The sequence below is a fragment of the Perca fluviatilis genome, chromosome 18, assembly GCF_010015445.1.
Source record: "Perca fluviatilis chromosome 18, GENO_Pfluv_1.0, whole genome shotgun sequence".
Taxonomy (NCBI): Eukaryota; Metazoa; Chordata; class Actinopteri; order Perciformes; family Percidae; genus Perca; species Perca fluviatilis.
Genome location: NC_053129.1, coordinates 16,109,352 through 16,129,577, shown reverse-complemented (window position 1 = coordinate 16,129,577; position 20,226 = coordinate 16,109,352). Strand labels below are relative to the sequence as shown.

General features: G+C 40.8%; 1 protein-coding gene and 1 long non-coding RNA gene across 3 annotated transcripts in view; one reads left to right on the top strand and one right to left on the bottom strand.

Moving 5' to 3' along the window:
- Positions 1-4,077, top strand: part of LOC120546331 — a 19,662-nt gene extending 15,585 nt beyond the window's left edge. The window contains exon 4 of the long non-coding RNA XR_005636864.1: positions 3,175-4,077. This is a non-coding gene — a long non-coding RNA (uncharacterized LOC120546331). The remainder of the gene's footprint in view (positions 1-3,174) is intronic.
- med23 (mediator complex subunit 23) lies at positions 2,664-20,226 on the bottom strand. Of its 2 annotated transcripts, XM_039781210.1 has the most exons (31): positions 20,022-20,226; positions 19,334-19,365; positions 19,080-19,167; positions 18,863-18,987; positions 18,378-18,489; positions 18,039-18,137; positions 17,845-17,946; positions 17,674-17,743; positions 17,342-17,454; positions 17,155-17,250; positions 16,326-16,343; positions 11,692-11,898; positions 11,061-11,204; positions 10,718-10,863; positions 10,330-10,575; positions 9,986-10,128; positions 9,576-9,750; positions 8,971-9,134; positions 8,667-8,791; positions 8,364-8,569; positions 7,716-7,896; positions 7,461-7,631; positions 7,073-7,289; positions 6,782-6,891; positions 6,437-6,563; positions 5,511-5,676; positions 5,267-5,339; positions 4,947-5,161; positions 4,704-4,824; positions 4,067-4,198; positions 2,664-3,373 (listed from the first exon to the last, which is right to left on the bottom strand). In XM_039781210.1, the coding sequence occupies exons 1-31, from the start codon at positions 20,070-20,072 to the stop codon at positions 3,167-3,169; spliced, it is 4,182 nt and encodes a 1,393-aa protein (XP_039637144.1). In that variant the 5' UTR covers positions 20,073-20,226; the 3' UTR covers positions 2,664-3,166. The 2 variants fall into 2 exon arrangements, with proteins under 2 accessions (XP_039637144.1, XP_039637145.1); XM_039781211.1 differs by lacking the exon at positions 16,326-16,343.

The window sequence follows — 20,226 nt, the reverse complement described above, 5'->3', positions numbered from 1 at the left end:
CCACAGGCCTACATGTTGCCACATCACATTTAGGGCCACAGTTTAGTGGGTGAGCCAAGGGCCCAGCAGCACATAAGATGGCCTACATCTCTGCTGGGCCTTATGGAGATGGCGTGCAATGACTCACATGCAGAAAGGGATAAATGCCCAGAGTACATAGCATTAGTTGTGATGTGATCAAGTCACGGTTGACCTAGTATGAATATTTAATGAAGAGGAATAATGAAATTAAGCTCCATGTCCTGTAAACTAAAATCAATATTTCTTTACATGAAGCTGCTCTCCTTTAAAGCCACACGCAAGGACGACCAAGCGTTAAATTTGTCATCACAATGGAAATCACGAGATGTTCAGGCCTCTGTTAGTAACAGCTTTCATAATGTTCATGTAATTCAGTTACAACTGACCCTGAAGATGTAATGTAACGTAATTGAGAGTGGATGAGTAGGAATAACTGAACATCGGTCTTAACCTTATTGTTTTTTCTTCTACGTAGAGTTTCATCAGGATTCAATTGCTTTACCCTAACTCTAACCAATCACAACTCTGCATGCCTAAACCTAACTACATCGGCCAGTCTAGCAGATCCAATTTAGGATTTACCCTTAACTTTGACTTGTCACTGTCAGAGAACACAGACTGAGCAGCCTTTAACCTTTTTAGGGCCCCTCCCCTAAATTTATACTTTTATGATTTGATGGCAATTTTTTTTTTTGCCCAATTGCAACAACACTGACACATATTATCACCCATTAAAGTTGATATGGTAAACCACTACATATTTACATATCCAGCAGTTGTGGAGCAAAATTATCATTCCGCTCGCAATATCCTATCACACGAAAATCCATCTTGTCCGGCTTCAGGTAATGCGTTTGTGTCCGAACAGCAGTGAACCGAACCAATCAGTGTCCAGTGTGGAGCTGCCGGCGTGGTTTAGGTGTGTGTGACGGCCACGACTGTTCGATTAAAACGACAATGGCGAACATGATATGGTTCATCCAATCACCTGCCACGCCAGGTATATTTTTTTTAAAGTGCCTGCCCTTTTCCAAACAGTTTGTAATAACGGCTTCACAGATGGTTCTATGTTAACAAACCATCTGGCGCGTCAGGTTAGTTTTTTTTTTTTTTGGTCGTCTGGCAAATATAAGTCCAACATTTACTTTTTTGGTCTTTAGCTGTGAAATGCTCCACTATTTTTTACCAGCGCCAGTCGCTAACTGTGTCGGTCCGCTGTTTGGTGCTTGCTGCGACCCATTTTACATTAGTACATTATTATGAAAACATCGACTATAGCTGCTTTAAAGAGCAACACTTCACCAGCCCAAAATTTTAACTACTCTCATTGCTGCAGTGACCAAGCTAGTGCGTCAATATTTGTGACATCATTGCTGTGTGTGGTTATAGGCTGCACCCCCATTTGGCTGTGCTGGAGATGCTAAGCTAAATTTTATCCTCCCACAACTTCTACATGTACAGTACCTTTTTCTATTTGGATTTGACCAATTATGTCACATTTGGTGCTAATTAGTAGATGTGATGGTAAAAATTGTAAACATGTAACCTGTTAGGCAACAGCATGTTAGCATTGTCACTGTGAGCATGTCAGCATGTTGATGTTAGCATTTAGCTCACAGAACCCAACATCATTGACCGTCTATACCGACTATGAAGAACTATAAACTGCAGGGCAGTAAAATGTTAACCCATCCATGAGTAAAACCCTGCTCTTCAGGTACTCTGGAATGAAATTACTACTTAAACGTCATTTTTTTGTCTTTGTTACAAAATACAAACCATGATTCTTGCTGCTACAGTGGTGGCTGCTCGAGCAAAATTGTACTGTCTAATTTATTCACAACATCTGACACTCCAACTGGTTTTAGAAAAATAAGCAGTTTTGAATTCTAACTGGCAGAATGAGATTGAATAACATCATCAATGCCTCAATTGTCCAGCTTGCTGTTGAAACACAAAGACACCATTTTAATTATATTTTATTTACTTCCCAATGAATATACCCCCAGGTTTTGGATTCAGATCCTTCTCTCACCATTAGTTTTATTGCCAATTGTCAAATGGCAAAAATCCCAGAGTCAAACACCTAAGTGTTCTTGGCTCAAAGCTGTGCGTTCCACCAAATTTGATGGATATCTGTTCATGTTTTAGAGATATATCCCTCAGGCCGAAAGACAGGAAACCAATCGAATGGGGCCAAGTAGGGTCAATGTCTCTCGCTCTGTGCTCCAGTCATAAAAAGTACACTGAAGGCAAATGTAAATGTTGGACTCCCCCTACTGGTGTCAGGCTATGTTGTTCTATTGTCTATTGTATTACACAGAGCTTAGCTCAGTGTTCTCAGAGATCAGACCTGTCTGAGTGCAAATCGCCTAAAGAAAAGGTTCTCCACAGTGTGAGATAAGGGTAGGCTGAAAAGATAAAGTTACGAGTCCAGGACAACACAAACAAAATAGCATTTTGAAATGACATGAGCAAAGAAAAGACAACCATGTTAAAAAAAAAATCTATAGATTTTGGTTGGATTTATTTATCATTTCGGCTTTGTAAAACACTAACATGGAATGACAAAGGCTGCACAGACAATATATGAAATCATGTGATAGAAAGGGGTAGACAGAAGCATCAATAAAAGGCTGAACCCATATTACCAAAATCTTTTTAATGAACTAAAAATGTACAATATAAAAATTGACTACAAACAGAAAAATACAAAAGATGCCATGATATTAACAAGAAATATTGTGTCCTCGTGACCCTCCTTAATGCAGCAAATACAGAGAGGTGCATATTAGTGTACGGTTTGTTGAGATAGCATAGAGATGCCTGTTCTGATAATTACATTTTTTTTTGCTTGAGATTCTTCACTTCTGAGATACTCTCAAAATTAGTACCTCTGAATTCTGTCAAAGTGATTCATTCTGACAGTTTCATAGACAGGAAATCAGCTGGGGTTTTTCACTTTTGAAAAGTTAAGATTTTGGAAATACGATGTTTTTATACACTTATGAAGGGTGGGGGAATACAATCAGCTCTCCAGGTTTCTTGTTATGAAAGTACAATAATAAACATTTTTAACCCTTACTTTAAGCAAAATTTAGACATGTGTGTGAAAGTCCATTGTCATGATTGTAACTGTGTTTACCTATATAGGTGTGTGCGCGTGCTGTGCGGAAGAGGGGGAGGCGACGGCAGAGGACGAAGAGAGTGAGGAGGTGGGGGGCTGAGGGGTGGAGGAGGAAGTGGAGGCGACGTTGGCAGCTGCTGATGAAGTCTCGATCTTGCTGCTGTGTGTGATGAAGCGCAGTCGCAGCTTCATGGCCGGACGTAAGGTCATGATGATTTTCTCCACCTGGAGAAAGAGAAACGGAGAGTTAAAAGCGAAGAACGGATGTGTATACACAAATGTAGACTGGCAGCAATGTATTGATAACTACAAAAAAAGAGTAAAAGTAAGGTAGAGAAAGAAACTGATCAGTTTAGGAAAATTGACTAAATGCATGAATCTGATTTTGGTTTAAACTGACCTCTACAGTTAATTTCCTGAAGCAGTGGTATAATTACAGTACAGTAATTACCAGGTCAATACGTATCACATTCATTTATGTAACATCTCTTGTTTTGAATCGCATCACCCAAAATACGACACACATAGCTTGAGTTAAGGTTTTGTCTATTAAATTAATTACTTGAAAAGTCCATTTAAATACACATGCCCAAGCCTAAAGCCCAAGTGGAGCTACAGTTTCATCTTTAATTAACTGTGGTGGCAGGAGGTCTGGACACGGCTGGGGAGCCAGCTCGTCTTGCTGCACAGGAGGTGACAGATTCACACTAAAAATGGAAGATGAAAACAAAACCGTCTCCTGAGGAGCTGCAAGTTCACAGATGTCATCTTACTTGAAGTCCGGGTGACGAAGGTCTCCATTTTTAGCTTTTTCATCAGTTTGTTATTTTATTGTATTAACTTGTTACCGTCTAAGTTTTGAAATGTTTGGTCAGATTTATGGTTAATTTTCCATTTTAATACAAGACACGTTCTCACCTGCTCCTTCACGCTGTCTCCAGTGTACATGTATTTGATGTGATAGAGGAAGTCACAGATTGGGTCCATGTAGCTGAGATGTTGGCAGTGTTGGTCGACCGCCTGGAGCATCTCGTAGAAGGCCACGCCAATCTGAAACACAAGGATACATAAAAAAAACTAAAACTAGAAGGGCACTCAAGGCATGCCCCATCTCGCAATGTTAACGTTTCGACTTGAGGGGGCGCCGATGTGAATTTCCCCAGTCGGGACCTAAATTTTCAGATTATTCCGACACCACATGAATGCAGCACAAATGCCCTATCTTGCATAGTGACAGTATACTGTATGTGTGTGTTTTTCAAAATTATAATTTGTATCAGCCCTGTAATTTGGATTCGCTCCAAAGTTTAATGGGTTCGTCCTTGGCCCATGCTACACCCTTCTACCAAGTTTAATGAAAATCGGGCACTTGTTTTTTTTTTTTTTTTCGTAATCCTGCTGAGGGACAAACAATCAAACGGACAAACTAAGCCCAATACTTGACCTTAAGCCGAAAACATGACCTTACTTACATAAGGTAAGTTAAAAGGTAACATTATTGTGATTTAATTGTAATAATTACACTTGTCATCTATGGTTAAACGTTTGGGTGTACCTCCAACATGCATCGTGTCCTCTCTTGCTGGAAGCGCTGCAGGAACGGCCCCACCAGGTGATACACGTAGAGTAACTGGAACTCTGTCTGGACGACGGGCTTCAGTGTCTCTGACAGGAATCTACACACACACACACCCACATTTATGACATGGCAACAATAAATTCTATGTGTGCTGAAGAGCAAACAGAAGGATGAGAGGGTGGGAGTTAAAAAAAAAAAAAAAAAGGAAGGCTTCCTTACTTGGGAATCAGAGACAGCTGTCCGATGGATGAGTGATGCCACACAGCGTGCGCTAATGCTAGCACGTAGCTGCAGTTCATTTCGCTGTAGCTCTGGTGGCAGGCTGTGAAGTCCAGCAAGGCGAAAGGATAACCTGCCCACTCTGTCTCTGATGTCAGCGCCGGAGAACCCATCACAGACACGATGCGGTCGTGGAGAACGATCCAGTAGGGCTCCTGGAAGAGGGGAGACGGAGACGGAGGTGGTCACGGTGGAAGATCAATGTGAATTCATGTAATAGTTAAGGACTGTGATAATCTTTTGTGAGAGTGTTTTCTTACAGGAAGGGCGGTTATCACAAGTCCAATTGCATTCATCCAAGCTGTGATGTTCTCTCTGGGGACCAGAGGTTGGCTAAAAGGTTGAAAGAAAACATGGTCAATAATTCACATCAAACTCTTATTTCACCAGAACACATAACAATAGTATGACACACTGCTATCAAAATGGGCAAAATAACCTTTATTGCAAAAAAGCATTGCAATAAAGCCATTTGAGCCATTAACTGTCTGAAGTCAGTTGTACCTCTTCAACACAACATTGAGCAGAGCGTTGCCGACATCTTTTCCCGGCACGGCCAAAGCCATCAGCTCTACGCAGGTGACGTGCAGGGCGTGGGCCGCAGGGTTGGGAAACTCATTGAACCTCCAGTCGCAGTTTGGGAAGGGACCAGGTGACTTGCCAGCCATGGGTGAGAGAGAGTTAAGGAGGCTAAAAGTCACTGGAGAAGCAAACAAGGTTTAACAGGGGCATCAATGTGTGACGTGTTCCTGTTTGAATTACATGCTTATACTCTGGCTACTAAACCATGACACACACCAGCCACTTTCATTGTGTTTTCTCTGTTGCAACAGCTACATTGGCTGCAATCAAATGAGCCCAGATAAAATTAACTACAGATGTAAAAGTACTATCTGTCTGTATAAAGCAAAGAGGCATTAACCCTTGTGTGGTCCTTCGGGTCCCAGTGACCCGAAGGACCACACAAGGGTTATGTACTTCCCTTTACTTTGTTGAGAATTGCTCTCTAAACCCTGTTTCTTGTAAAGTAAGTAAGTAAAGTTTATTTCTAGAACACATTTAAACACAGTTTAAGCTGACCAAAATGCTGTACAAACAAGAACTAAGGTGCTGTATTAACCCTTGTTTAGAGAGCAATTCTCAACAAAGTAAAGGGAAGTACATAATTATGTTGTCTTGGGTCCAGTGACCCAGAGGACACATAAGGAAATAAAAAGACACTAGAAGTATAGGCAGTAAGGTAAAATGTATTACTTAGGTACCCCAGAGGCCCATGACTTTTTATTAGCCAGTATTAGGATCAGTTAGAGAGAGCATGTGACAGATCCATCCATAGATATAAAACAATCAGATAAAACAATATATAAAAATATATATATTTTTTAGATTTATGGCTCAATCTACCACCAAGGGAGATAAATGAAGGATATTGTCCACCAGGCGTCCAATCAGCTTGCAGTAGTAGGTGTCATCAGGGATCCACACGTTGTCCTCTCTGGGGTTCATGCCAAACTTCAGATAGGTTTCACTAAGGCACCACCCTGGGGTACGGTTGTCCTATAAAAAGAACAACAACAAAAAAACACTCTAAATATAACTGGTGCCAATAAAAATTAAAAACAGTTACACATATAAAATGAGACCAACCAGTACTGATTGCATGCCACACAGATATATGGTTTTAATAAATGATACACCCCACAGTTGTTACATAATGAGGTATTGTCTTAAGTGTGTGTGTGCGCGTTTTTCTTCCTTCATCTCCCTCTGCCTACCTTCAGTGAAGACATGATGGCGTGCACCAGTTTTCTCTTCAGGTTGGTTCTGTCTCTCAGATGTCGCTCGTAGTAGTGAAGTGTGTTGTACAGGTATGTGACTGGGCGGTCTGCACACAAACACAGCAGTAAATACACATCAGTGTGCACAAACAATGGCTGACACATTCACATCCCAGGCCCTTCTTCCTCTTTTCATCCATTTGATTTATTGCTGTTGCTCTATTTCCTCCTTCCAAACCTATTTCATCCACACGGTCCTCTGACATTACGTAAGACAACCATACTCACCATGGAACTTGTACAGCCCTCCCAGATGGTCCAGCAGCGTTTCCAGAGACTTGGAGACAGGAAGAAGCTCCAGGAAGCGGTGAATGACGATGTCAAAGACGGGCAGGAAGCGCAGGCACACGTTGCCAAAGTAGATGGGCAGGTACTGAGACTGGAGTTGCATGGGAGGATTGACTTGGTCCGCAAGTCCCTCAAAGTAGAGCTTCTCTGGGTATTTCTGGTGAAGGAACAACAAACATTGTTGACTTCAGACCTGGGTTTCTGTCTACATTTCCCTGTTTATGCTGAGGTGTTGTCCGAATCAGATGGATCTTCTGTGGTAAGGACGTTACATTTTATTTTCTGAAAAAAGAAGAAAAAAAAACACCACAAGCGAGTTTTTGTGTACCTTGTGGTAGCTCATGTGCTTGTTGTGCCAGTCACTCTGCAGCCAGTGCTCAGGAGCATTCTCCTTGACAAAATCATTGACGCGGTTCCTGAAGTCGTTGGGCTTCAGCAACAGCAGCTGGATTATGAAGTAGCAAACCTGAGCCTCGTTGCCCTCATGGCTACGCATCGCCTGGACGCAGAGGAGAAGAGAAGTGAGACACAGAGAGCTTGTCATATAGTATACATATTTCTCTAAATCCAAGTTCCTCCTCACCAGACACAGGATGAGTCTATCCAGGGTGACTATGTTGTACTTCCAGACCATGTCGTTGAGTATTTCAATGCACTTGTTGAGCTGCTGCCCGCCGGCTGATGTTGAGAACTCATAAACAAGGAAGTCTGCAAATGTTCGCACATGAGCCACCAGTGCACGAGCCCCGATGCGCTCTAAGACCCTGAGAGACACAAAATTAGGCTGCAGTTAGATCATCATCCGGAGGCAACACTGTATACTCCCGGTGGATCAATTAGCCACAGATGTACCCCCCTCGCGCCAATTAGTGTACAGAATGCCGAACATCAGTGGTGAGATGCATCATTACCATAACATGCTTCATAAAAACACACTCTACGGTGTCAGTGACACTGAATGTAACACGTGTAAAAAATGAAGTGGTGGGAACTTGGAATGTGCTATGTATTTGTAATTAATTTAAGTCCATTTACAGAGATTTGGTTTTAATTTGACATTTTAATATCAACCCTAATTACTTACAGGTGTTCAAAAATAATACATCAGAAAGTATATTTATATATGCTCTGTATGTACAATGTGTGCGCTTGTGACTGTATATAATAAATACATGTGTGTGTGTGGATTCTGTGAAAGTGTATCTGTAGACACAAAATAATGACACCAAACCTGAAGCCTATCTGGTTAATGTGGTCCGTCTCCAGCAGCATCTTCCACAGCAGACAGAGGAAGAGTGGGGGTGAGCCCTGCATGGAGAAGTGGGTAATGATGTCATTCTCGTTGGCCATGGACTTCCATTTCCTGTACTCCTCTTCTACGTTCTTCTTCAGGTTGAATCGAGACTCCTGAGGAACATTGTTCTGTTTGAAGAACGCCTGAGAGGAAGAGAGAGGTGGGATTAATGCGTATGATTTAAGAGGAAATAAAAATGAATTTGTCAGTGTCATTCATTACTAGGTGACCATAGTGCACCTGTAGTGGAGCAGGGAAGCAGGACAGTGTGTGTGAGGCCCAGTTATGAGGCGTGAAGTTCATGATGGTCTGGAGGATGTCTTTACACCAAGTCCCATGGATGGAGTCGGACCCTGTGAAAAAATCTGCACACAGACACAAAGCAGGCAACTTGAAACATTTATAATTAAGATATGGGAACAATTTAAATTTACAGGTAACTCAGGTACTACAGGTTATTAACGAGAAAAGAAGGGGGAAAAAAAGGCAACAGGGACAACAAGAAAAGAAAGATCTAAAGAAGTTAATGCAGAGAGAGTGCTACCTGTGACGTGTGTGGCTCTGGCCAGAGTGAGGATCAAGGCTCGGTTCAGCTCTTCAGACTCAGCTGACAGAACTGTCTTTGGGTCGTTGAGGAAGCGAGTGAACTGGGGCTGCACCTCTGAACTCCCCAAGGCTGTGATCAACCGAAGAGCTGTGCTCTCAACACTGGGGACAGAGACAGAAAGACAGCAAGACAGAAGACGAGAGAGACCATTACACTCCTGATGATAATCCTTGTTTCTTTTAAATACCTTCAGTGGAGGTAGGCACAATAAAAACAACACATGTACAATGTTATACAATATCTTTGCAGTAAATAATGTTATGACGCATATGTTTGGTCAGGTGTTAAATTATATTGTAAGGTTCATATATAACTGGTTAAAAAAAAAGACAATATTGTGCACATCCATGTAGTTGCTGGTGCAGGAGTCCACACAACAGTTAAATGCTCCGAAAAAATATTTAATAGTGCAGGAATCAGGCCTATTTTTTCCAGAGCATTTAACTGTTGTGCGAACTTTACCTTTAGTAGTAATAGTAGCGATAATATCAGTAACCTTGTAGTGAGTTATAGTAATTGTGTTGAATATATGATCACATTACCATAGATGCAGCTGGTTCTGGTTGGTCTGGGGCACAGCAGCCAGACTGTGCAGATGACTCAGTAGCTGGACTCTGTAGTGTGGCTGAATGTGGTGCATCCTGTAGCTGAACATCTCCAATAATGTGTGAAGGATTCCCCACGCATGAGACTTAAAAACATTAGGCAGCAACTGGCCTGAACAGACAGAGAGTTTCACATTGTTCAACATGCGTCAGCTGGCCTGAAGAGACATTCATGTTGAACACAATGTTCTGAGCCAGTCTGCTCAAAATGCAACCCAGTGGACAAGCAGTGATAATTGAATATAAATCACACTAGGACATGCTGGAAGAGTTAGACCATGCATACAAATTTTAAAAAACTATTTTTCTTCAGGGGACATAGTGGTGAAAATGTTTCTGTAACTCACTGATGAATCCTTTGATGCCCAATGACTCGATCTCCATGTAGACTAACAGTCTGCTGTATGTTTCTACCAGTGCTGGGGCCAGGGCGATGCTGGATTTGGCATGGGCCAACTTTATTACCCGTGTGGCAATACTGTGGATCAGACTGGAAGCAGACAAGCAAAGAGACCGTTAAATGCATTTTTTTCTGTATAATTAAGTGTGTAGCTCTCTGTATAATTAAGTGTGTAGCTCTCTATATAATTAATTGTGTAGCTCACTATATAATTAAATGAGTAGCTCTCTATATAATTAATTGTCTATCTATATACAATGTTTTATCTGTACATCCTTCGCTTTCCCATACCTCATCTTTGCATGCACTGTAAGTGAATCCAGCAGGTTCATGGGCAGCGGGGTGACAGACCCTGACGCCATGCAGTTGATGCCAGGTAGGTTGATCCTCATAGATCCGTTTCCATAGATCGTCTCTACCAGGACGCCCATAGGCAGAGTGAAGCACTCGGAGTTGGTGCTGTAGGCGTTACACAGCAGGGCTATCTTGTAGTCGGACATGCCAAGAGTCTTGCTACGCAGCGACTGCTGGAGAAACCTAACAAACAGGAGGAGGCAGAAACATGTTGTATGTTTGCTTGGGTTTTATTCATGACTGGGTACAGTGTTTTAGTGTACACTTAAGGTATTTATTTATGTAAAGTACATATTTCAGGCTCCTGTATTTTAAAGATGCGTACTCATGATGTAGTTTTAGAGAGTGTGGTATGGGTATTTGGAGTTTGGAGTTGTCGTTTTGAGCTTTGCGGTTCAGGTGGATCCAAATGCAGGTCATTGCAAAGGAATGAGTGGACTGGGGCTTGTTAATGTCTGGAACTGGAATGCACTGGAGTGGGAGAGAAAACACTGATTAATCTGATGCTACTGCCTATAAAATGGATCACTACGACTACCACTCTTGCCAAAACTTCTACTACTACTCCTACTGCACTACAGCTAATAAAAACGCTCAAATGGGCACAAAATGGGGCACTAGTAATAATGATCGTAGTAAACCAAAATCATTTCTTGGCAGATGTGTACCTCTTTTTCTGGGTAAAGCAGGTCAAAGAGCTTCATGACAGGCAGGAAGTCAGCTAAGGCATTCTTCTGAATACTTCCTGATATGAATTGCAGCAAAACCCACATCAGGTGGTCTCTCCCTTTAATGAGACCTCTACCTGCAAGCTAGAGAGAGAAAAAAAAAAAAAAAAAAAAAAAAAAAAAAAAAAAAAAAGAGAGAGAGACTCAACAAGGGTCTCATCAGTTCATACCCGTTTTATCATTTAAACACCCACTCTTGAATGCTTTTGTATTTGCCTTGTTAATGATGCTTCAATTAGTTTTTACCTACATTTCTTAGGAGACACAAAAACCAACGAGCTGATACTGGCTTACTCCTAATAATTTATAGATTTTTGCATCTTGACCTAAAATATGTCATACAGTCGTCGTTTTTTTAGATGTCTGATTTTTTTTTTTTTTTTTTTTTTTTGCTTGTTCTGACAAAAACATGTTTTCCCTGACAAAGTCTAATATGTTTTCTTTTATAAATATATATACATATAAAATATTCTTACATATATACCAATAAACCAGATCAAATCAAGCCAAAATCCAATTACCCATTATCAGGATGGTTAACTCTCCTCCTCAGCCACCTCCCTCCTCTTACCTTTTGATGTAACGACAGCACCATGTGAGGGAAGCTTGCAAACTGAAACAACACAAAGAAGATGAGCTGGGAGGACAGGTGCTGCCACAGCAACTGGCTAGTTCCTCCGACGTCAGCGTCAAAGTGTTCTTCGGTCTCGGAGCGCTCCATAGCGTACACCACGAGATCCACCAGCTGCTCCTCCAGCACTGGGCAACGCTGCTTATGCTGATGGGGGAGGACGGGTGTGTTAAAGGATAAAGAAAGTAGTGGGCAGGAGAGTGAGGAAGTTAAACAGAGAAAGGGAGGGAAAGACGTCCAAGGACAGAAAGAGACAGAAAAAGAAAAGGGGTGAAGGTGGGGAGAAGAAAGACAAACAGAGGGAGGGAGAGAACATTGTTAAATTACTTCACATACACGTTTTAATGTTATTAGGTTCTCCAACAATCATTGGAAATTGACTTATAAAACCTTTTCCCATCCCTTTTATGCAGGACGGCATCTCCTTCCTGCCTCTGTCAGCTGGGTAAACCTTCCTGTGGCCCCTTTTCCATATTTACCTTTATCCAAATATATTGTGGTAATTTTCCTGTGATGTTATTATGTAGGAACAGGTGCTAAACTTAGTTGTCCACATAGCTCCAGTAATTTGCCAAGTTGTAATCTGGACCTAGTAAGATTTTTGTCAAATCGTTTGCTTCAGCTCCAGTGCACGCAAAAGGTTGCAACAATTTTACATGAAGGTTTTACGTGGAGTGAGGACAATCACAAAAAGGTTTGTGTGCTTGTGGGTAGTTATGATATTTGAGGCTAAACAAATGGCAGCCAATTAGCACTGAACTCCCAAGCTAATCCGAAGTAAATATAAACATGGACATTACGAGAAGGTAACTGGTTTTAGGACTGCAGTTGGTAATTAGCCGGCTGGCTAACACTGCCACACTTACATATTGATTAATGTCCGTTGCCCATATAAAGAAGGAAAGTAAGAAATTAAGAAATGAAATCAAAATAATGTAAATGCTGTTAATCCAAACATATAACATTAACAAAACTAAGACTGGGCTGGGCAGAAGTCTTGTGCAAGTATTACTGTTTTTCTGGGATGATCATATCCTGTAAGAAAAAAATAAAATGTTTCCATATAGAACTGCATAATATGTGAATTGGGGTATCTGAACCAACAATGTTGAGACTTCCATATGTGAAAGGGACTTTTGATGAAAGAGGGGGAAAAAAGAGGGATGGAGGGAAAGGAATCAAGAGAAAGTCAGAAAAATGGCTGAGGGAAGAAAATGGAGAGAGGGGGAGACAAGGTGGCGGATCGTGACGGGATGGCAGGTTCACCAAATCTTTAAGCCCCAATCGGTAAATGGTTAACTGCACAGTTTCTACCTAACAGTATAAATGCTGACTTCAGGCCAAGTAGTAGAAGCACAAGGTGCGTGTTCAAATGTGGGCCAAGTGGACTCTTCTGCATAAGCTAGAGTTGGCGTACCATGCGGATAACTGTGTAGACATGGCACCATTAAAACAATAATGGATTGAAGCATTATCCACAAACCTTAATTGTTGTGGAGTTGCATGAAAACCTTCATAGTCCCTGACATTACAGACATAATTCAATGCCAAAGCAAGACACAGGTCTTGACATTTTTTCAAAGACTTGGAAAAATTAAAAACTACCAATAAAATGTTCCTATTAACCCAGGGTGGGAAACTTAACTTTCCCACCAGACAGACAGAAGGAGGGTAGATCTCTGCAGTGGCTACCACTGTAGGACTTATGTAACAGAGCTACTACTGGGACACAACATAGCAAGGAACTAAACCGCACAGCACAGCACAGCACAGCACAGCACAGCACAGCACAGCACAGCACAGCACAATAGGACACAGCAGCACAGCATGCAGGCTAACAGGTTTGGGAAGGTGGGGAGGTGGTGTGATTGGGAAGAAGAAGAGGAGCTGTGAGGCTGACCATCACTTCTCTTCCTCTTCCTCTTCCTCTGCCGCCACCCCCACCCCCACCCCCTCCCCCACCCACACACACACAGAGAGAGAGAGCAAGAGAAAAACAAAGAAAAAGAGAGAAGGATCCACATGCATATCTTCCATCTACTGTACAAATAAATCAGCCCAATGGCTTACCTAGCTACATCCCAAATCCAGTGTCCTAGCAACAGTAAAACCATACCAGTGGCTGGTCTATAATCCACCTCCCCTACAAACATACCAACTCAACCAATGGCAAACGGATGTGTATCTAGAGCAAATCAATTTTAAAGCAACTGTCTCTCACTCTCAAAGAAATTTTTTACCCAAAATGAGTGTTTTATCTGCCACCGATAGTGATCACCACTGGTTATCAACTGTTAAACAAGTAAAGATGTCACTTATCTGCCACTGAGAGATCATTTCAGACTGTGTTTTGAAGCGTCTTACTTTATGCTAAAGGAATGGCTGACCATCGCGGCTTGAAATACGGCTCTTAGTTGTTTCTGTAGATTTTATCTAAATTATTACTAAATTATGTAACGCAATTATCAGAGGAGCTGAAAACAATAACATGTTTCAAGGAAATATATAGCAACTTATTTAAACTGGAGTCATTTTGTCAACCTTTAAAATTATTCTCTGAAAAAGGAGAGCTTTTTATTTAGGACCACTTCAATCATTTTGATCATTTAGTGATCAGCATATAAAAGTCTAGTTTAAAATAAATGAGCAGCGAAGCTGTTGCTTGTAGTTTATTTTGCACTGCAGCTCAGTACCATTAATCACGTAATGTAAAACTACATACGCAGGTACAAACTGGAGAAAAAACAAAAACAAAAAGTCAACCACGCGTCAACCAATGAAAAGCACACAACACAGGTCAGAGTTCACTCATCCACTCAGACAGCTAATCAGATTCACTCATCAGCCGACCTGGGCAAAACACTGATCAAAAAAATTAAAATTTGTGTAAGGAGTGTTTAGCTTCGTAATCCACTTTGCCATGTCTTCTATTTTGAAGCTGCCTGTGCAAATGCAATTTAAAGGTTTACGCTGCTATCCAAGTGAACTTTGTAAATACAAATCACGTATCACTCCATCTCTAACCTGGAAAGACAAGCGGTACTCTTTGGAGAATGGATAAATTTATAAAGGAATGAAAAGTAAAGTTATCAGAGCATGAACATTACCAATTGTAAGCCACTAATTTAAGAACCCTTTATTATTTTTCGCAAATGCAATTAATTGACAGGATGGTACAAGTTGGATAGGAATAAGGTTCACTAATGTACTGCAGCATCAAAGTGTCAAAAGTTAATTCACACTGGAAGAAGAAGACATGACAATAAGAAACTCATTAAGATCCACCAACTCCAAATGCCTACCTAAAAAATAAATCCACTGATAATGAAATAGTAGTAGAGCTGGTCTTCCAGTGATTACTGGCTTTTGCAGTGCACTTGAGTTTCAAAGCATAAGAAACTATATTGCGGTATGAGTCAAGACCACGGTTTAGTCTAAATAGAGTCATTCTGCCCAGGTCAGCACAACAGAAAGCAGCGCAAGGTCAGAGACGAGAGGACCTCGCTAACAACAGGCAAGACTACATTCATACATGCAGTGCAGCAGGACTTGAAATGTCAACAGCAGGGTTTGAATCAGAAATATGCCTATGCCTCAGCCTATGCGATGGAACCACAGACATGGCTGAGACTAAATACACCGTTTTCTGATGACAAAAACTACAGTCCAGAGAATCTAGATAGGTCTCAGTCTGGAATAAAAACGGTATGATGAGTGTTACTTGGCTAAATTGACATTAAGGACAATCCAGGGCTGTAAAATAAAATCTTAAATGATTAATGTATGGAAATTGGGCATGGACCGCAGCACGGCAAATATACAGTACATAAGAATATAGGGAATGAGCTATATAAAATAGATTGGAGAATGTTAAACATTAACATAAAGACAAATTCCAATTTTGCAAAAACATTACCAAGTATAAATCTAAGCGGTACAACATCAACTGACAGCTGACTTACTATTCCCTCTCTTTGAACATTAATGGGGACCAGTTAGTAATGGCTCATTTTCCTTTAAAAAAGCCTGCACTATTATAATAAGCCAGGAATTCTATTTTGGGAGGGATTACTTGTTTCGCCTAGAATATTGTCTAATATAAAGCTACTGGATATTAACAGAAAATATTGGCCATCTGTGGCTTTAATCAATCCATTTTATTGTATTGTGCACTTATTCTGCAGTATTGAAAGCAGATTAGGCAGCACATGAAGCAAACTGATGTTACTAAAAACAATTTACCTTGCACACAATCCTATTAAATGAACAAGCCATCCGTGGTTAATGATCCATACACATCGATCATCCTGCTGCTGCATATTTGATGTACCTGCTTGTCTGACTGCCCAGTATTTATTTGGCCACATCGGTCTCTTTCTACCGAGTAGATCTCTATGAAGCCCTGCTGTGACCATCTCAAGCTCTGTAGCATTTCTCTTCACTCCATCTCAAGTTGCTTTTTTTTGTTGTCCTGTTTCCCATTTATATGACATCAGCGTGCCTATAAAAGCTAAGCGTCCAATGGGCTGGTTAGTTGGTAGGTCAGTTGACCAGGAAGAGGAACAACGACATACCTGGGCAATGTTCAGAGTCTAGAGAGCGCATGGCAGAGAGACAGACAAACACGACACACAACCAGAGGACAAGAGAGAGAGAAACAAAGAAAAAAGGAGAAAGAAACAGAGAGGGAAAAAGGAGACACAGAGTGAGACAGAGAGAGAGAGAGAGAGAGAGAGAAAGTGGTGACTAAGGAGATAGGTTGTTCACGGTCTGTTCAGCACAGTTAGCATCAACTCAGCCAATTCAAAAAGACAAACTGGATTCTGGGTTATTTGTTCGCATTCGAAATATGCAGAAAAAAAAAATCAAAATCAGAGCTCTGGCCAGTGTTGATTATTGCTTTCTGTCTGCAACCGTCTGAGACAGAGCTGGTCAAACTGTGTCTATGGTGCTCAATGAGCTGGGCTGAGTTGACACTGCATGAACCCAACAGGGAAAACTAACCAGTGCATTATGGGTCAAGCACACAGCATTGGCTTGCTTAACATATGGTCTTACATAGCTGTGTTACCAGGGCAATAAGGGAGGAGTGGGGTGTCAAAAGAGAAAAGGGTGAGGAGGAGAAACAAGAAATCAAAAAAAGAATATGAAGAACCAGGTAAAAACAAACAGAAAGAGCAGAATAGGATGAGGTTGAAGAGAAAAAGAACAAGAGAAAAGAATGAACATGGAGAACAAGGGAAAAGGAACAGCTGGGCACAGGTAGGAGAAGGAAGAGTGAGGTGGCAAAAATTATAAAGTAAGGAGAGTTCAATAAAGAGAGTCCGAAGGAAAGGAAAAGTAAGGGCAGGTGGAGAGCATAATATAGAAGCAACGGAGCAAAAGTAGAAGGAGAGGTCATACCTGCTTGTTGAGTCCTAACATGTTGCACACCATTTCTCTTGAATATGGCTGTTCCAACACATAGCGCAGCAAGCCTGTCTGTGGCTCAAACAGGTCCTACATACAAAAAAAACATGCATTGTGTTACTGGTTTTGTTTGTGTATGTGTGTGTAAATAGTTGTGTACGTGCATATGTTAATATGATACCTTGTCAAACGGCAGCATGCCTCTCAGAGGGAAGCGCAGAGTAGTAGGGTCTAACTTCCAGGAGTTACAGATGGCCCCGCTGTTATTCACTACTGGTAACAAGCTGCACCGACCTGTGGACACATTTACACATTGAATGACTAAACAGGCACAATGCACATTTGATTAGATATATATAATAATATATACTTCACTTAAGGAATACAAGTCAATGTTAAGTTAATCACAAAGTGCTCAATATAAACTGCAAGCGGCAAAGCAAGAAGAAGAGTTTGCCAAAAACAAGAACCCTTGAGAACAAATAAAAAACTCAGAAAACTTGAACTCCTTACCACAGATAGAGTTGATTCTGGCTGTGGGTCTGAAACTGTCCACAAAGTCTGATATTAAACTTCCTAGAAGCTACAAACAGAGACCAAATGAAAGAGAGATAAACAGAAATATTTGTTAGATACAACATAAGACATGAAATAGCTGCACACAAACGAGAAACTCGCACTTACCCAGTGTGATAGCTGTCCCTCTGGATAAAGTTTTCTGATTTCTGTAACGGCAAAGTAGGCTGGAAGGAGGCAGGCATTTCTGTCTAGGGTATACTCTACAACCTGGAATACACAGAATTTTCAAACAAGCCATCTGAGTGAAAGATAAATCACAAATAATGGCATTTAATAAGTTAAAGACAGACAGAAAATACCTCTCTGGCAGCCAGAAGCTGTTGGACTATAGCTGAGCTGACGGTGGTAGGAATGGTTTGAATTTTATCCAGTACAGCTTTCAACAGGTCTCGAACACCCTGAAACACACACATTTAACATGAAAACATACATTTGCAAATGTTTAAGATTGCTGGTAACGTCAATGAGTCTCTTGTAATAGCTTGAAACATGTCCAAATGTGCCAGAGGCCAGATCTCAGTGAGTCAGCATACTGTAGATCACAAGAGGACATTATATCACTGAGTGTGTAGATGAATTGTCTGAGTTGTGCTGTGTGTGTGTGTGTGTGTGTTTGTGTGTGTGTGTGTGAGTGAGACCTTGTAGTCCACCCCTCCAATGATCTTGCGAATCAGTTTGAAAGTTAATGCCCACAACTGAGTCCTCTCCCATTCTAAACTGTCCGAGCTTATCAGAGCGACACACACCATCCTTCAGACAGACAAAGACATTCATTAAATGGACGATTAAGAGAAATAATATACATAATAGATAAGACTGCACACTATGTGCTTGTGTTATGTCACAGCTTTGAACAGATTAACTATAGATACAGGCTTCATGTATCATACAAATTATGAAAAGCAATACTTTCAATTTTGGTATTATTATCATAAACCATAAGGGTGATTCATCTATTCAAATTATATCTTAAGGCAGAAGCTGACAGTGATATTGTGGCCTAAAAAAAAATCAATAAAACTAAATGATTATAACATTAGATAACATTAGACGATGTCAAGCCCCAGAGTGTAAATTCCTGCAGGCCTTAAGTGTGTATGAGTGCGTTTGTGCATGTGTGTACCTGGGCGGTAACAGACTGGTCTCCACAGCCATTGCTAGACAGTCGTGGAGAAAGGAGATCCTTTTGGGACTGTGCTGGCTGTGTATAAACCGGACTATCCACTGCACACATTGTTCATGGGACTCCTGCAGAAAGACAGTCGGAGAATTGAAAACATCCAGCCAATCATTCTACATCTCATGTGCAGGCATGTGTCTGTCTCTGTGTGTTTAGATACCTGTGGTAGTGTCCCCCAGTATTGTCTGAAGGCTCCCAGACAACTGATCAGTTTAGTCCTCTCATCCTCTGGAGTGTCCATAAACATCCTAAAATACAACACAGTTTATATTTTTTTATTACTATTTATTTTTTTAACGTGTTGTTTTTCTGATAAGACATAAAGCGTGTAACAAATCAACATTTATACAACTTGTCAGACCTGCTTTAACCACATAATAACAAAACAGGGGAGTGTGTTTGAAGCCATCTTACCCAGCAAAGGCCTCTTCTATCATCTCAGTTTTCTAAGGAGAGGTTGTACAAAAAAAAATAGTAAATATATGAGAGAAAAATATGTTTTCATTTTATATCTACCTTCTGTAATTTTTACTAACAGCTTCCCACTCTTTCATAATGATAGTTCCCAATAAATAACAAACCACTGCTCTGTTGCCTCAGTATACACAAAAGTCAGATGTCAGAATTTGCAACAGAACAACAACTGATGTTGGTAGAGATTAAAGTAAGTATGTTATTTTAGGAGAAATCCTACTTTCTTTATTTAACGTGGACGTTAGTGCTCCCCAGACAAACTTGAACGTTACAAAATGTTCAAATACATTACTTAGAGCGTTACATTAGTGCATATGCAAGTGCAATGAATTATCAATTAACGTTAACTAACGTTACTTGTATAGCTACACAATGCAGAAAGTCTGAACAACTGTTCAACTGACGTGAACATTCATTTAATTACGGTTAGCTACGACGTAACTATACTATAACGTAACACTAACTGCAGCGTTAAAAGCATTTGCTAGATGACGTTAGCTAGCTATGGTGTGGGAATTATTCATTTTCACAGCAGGTTCATGATTCAACATAAAATGGAAAAGGCTAACATTGTCTGAAATGCTAACTAATGTTAGCTTTAAAACCAGTTAATGAAGATGCACATTACCACAACATCCTCAAAGATGCTCTGGAGCTGCGTTTCCATCGAAAGCGCCATGTTTGCATCAAAAAGTGTCACCTTTTAGCGAACCATCACACAAATCAATAGGTTAACGTTACTCCTTTCGTGCAAACAATGCTACCTACAAGCTAACTGCTAACATGCACCGAAATGAATGCGCCGCGAGACGCGCAACTTCAAAAACAATCCG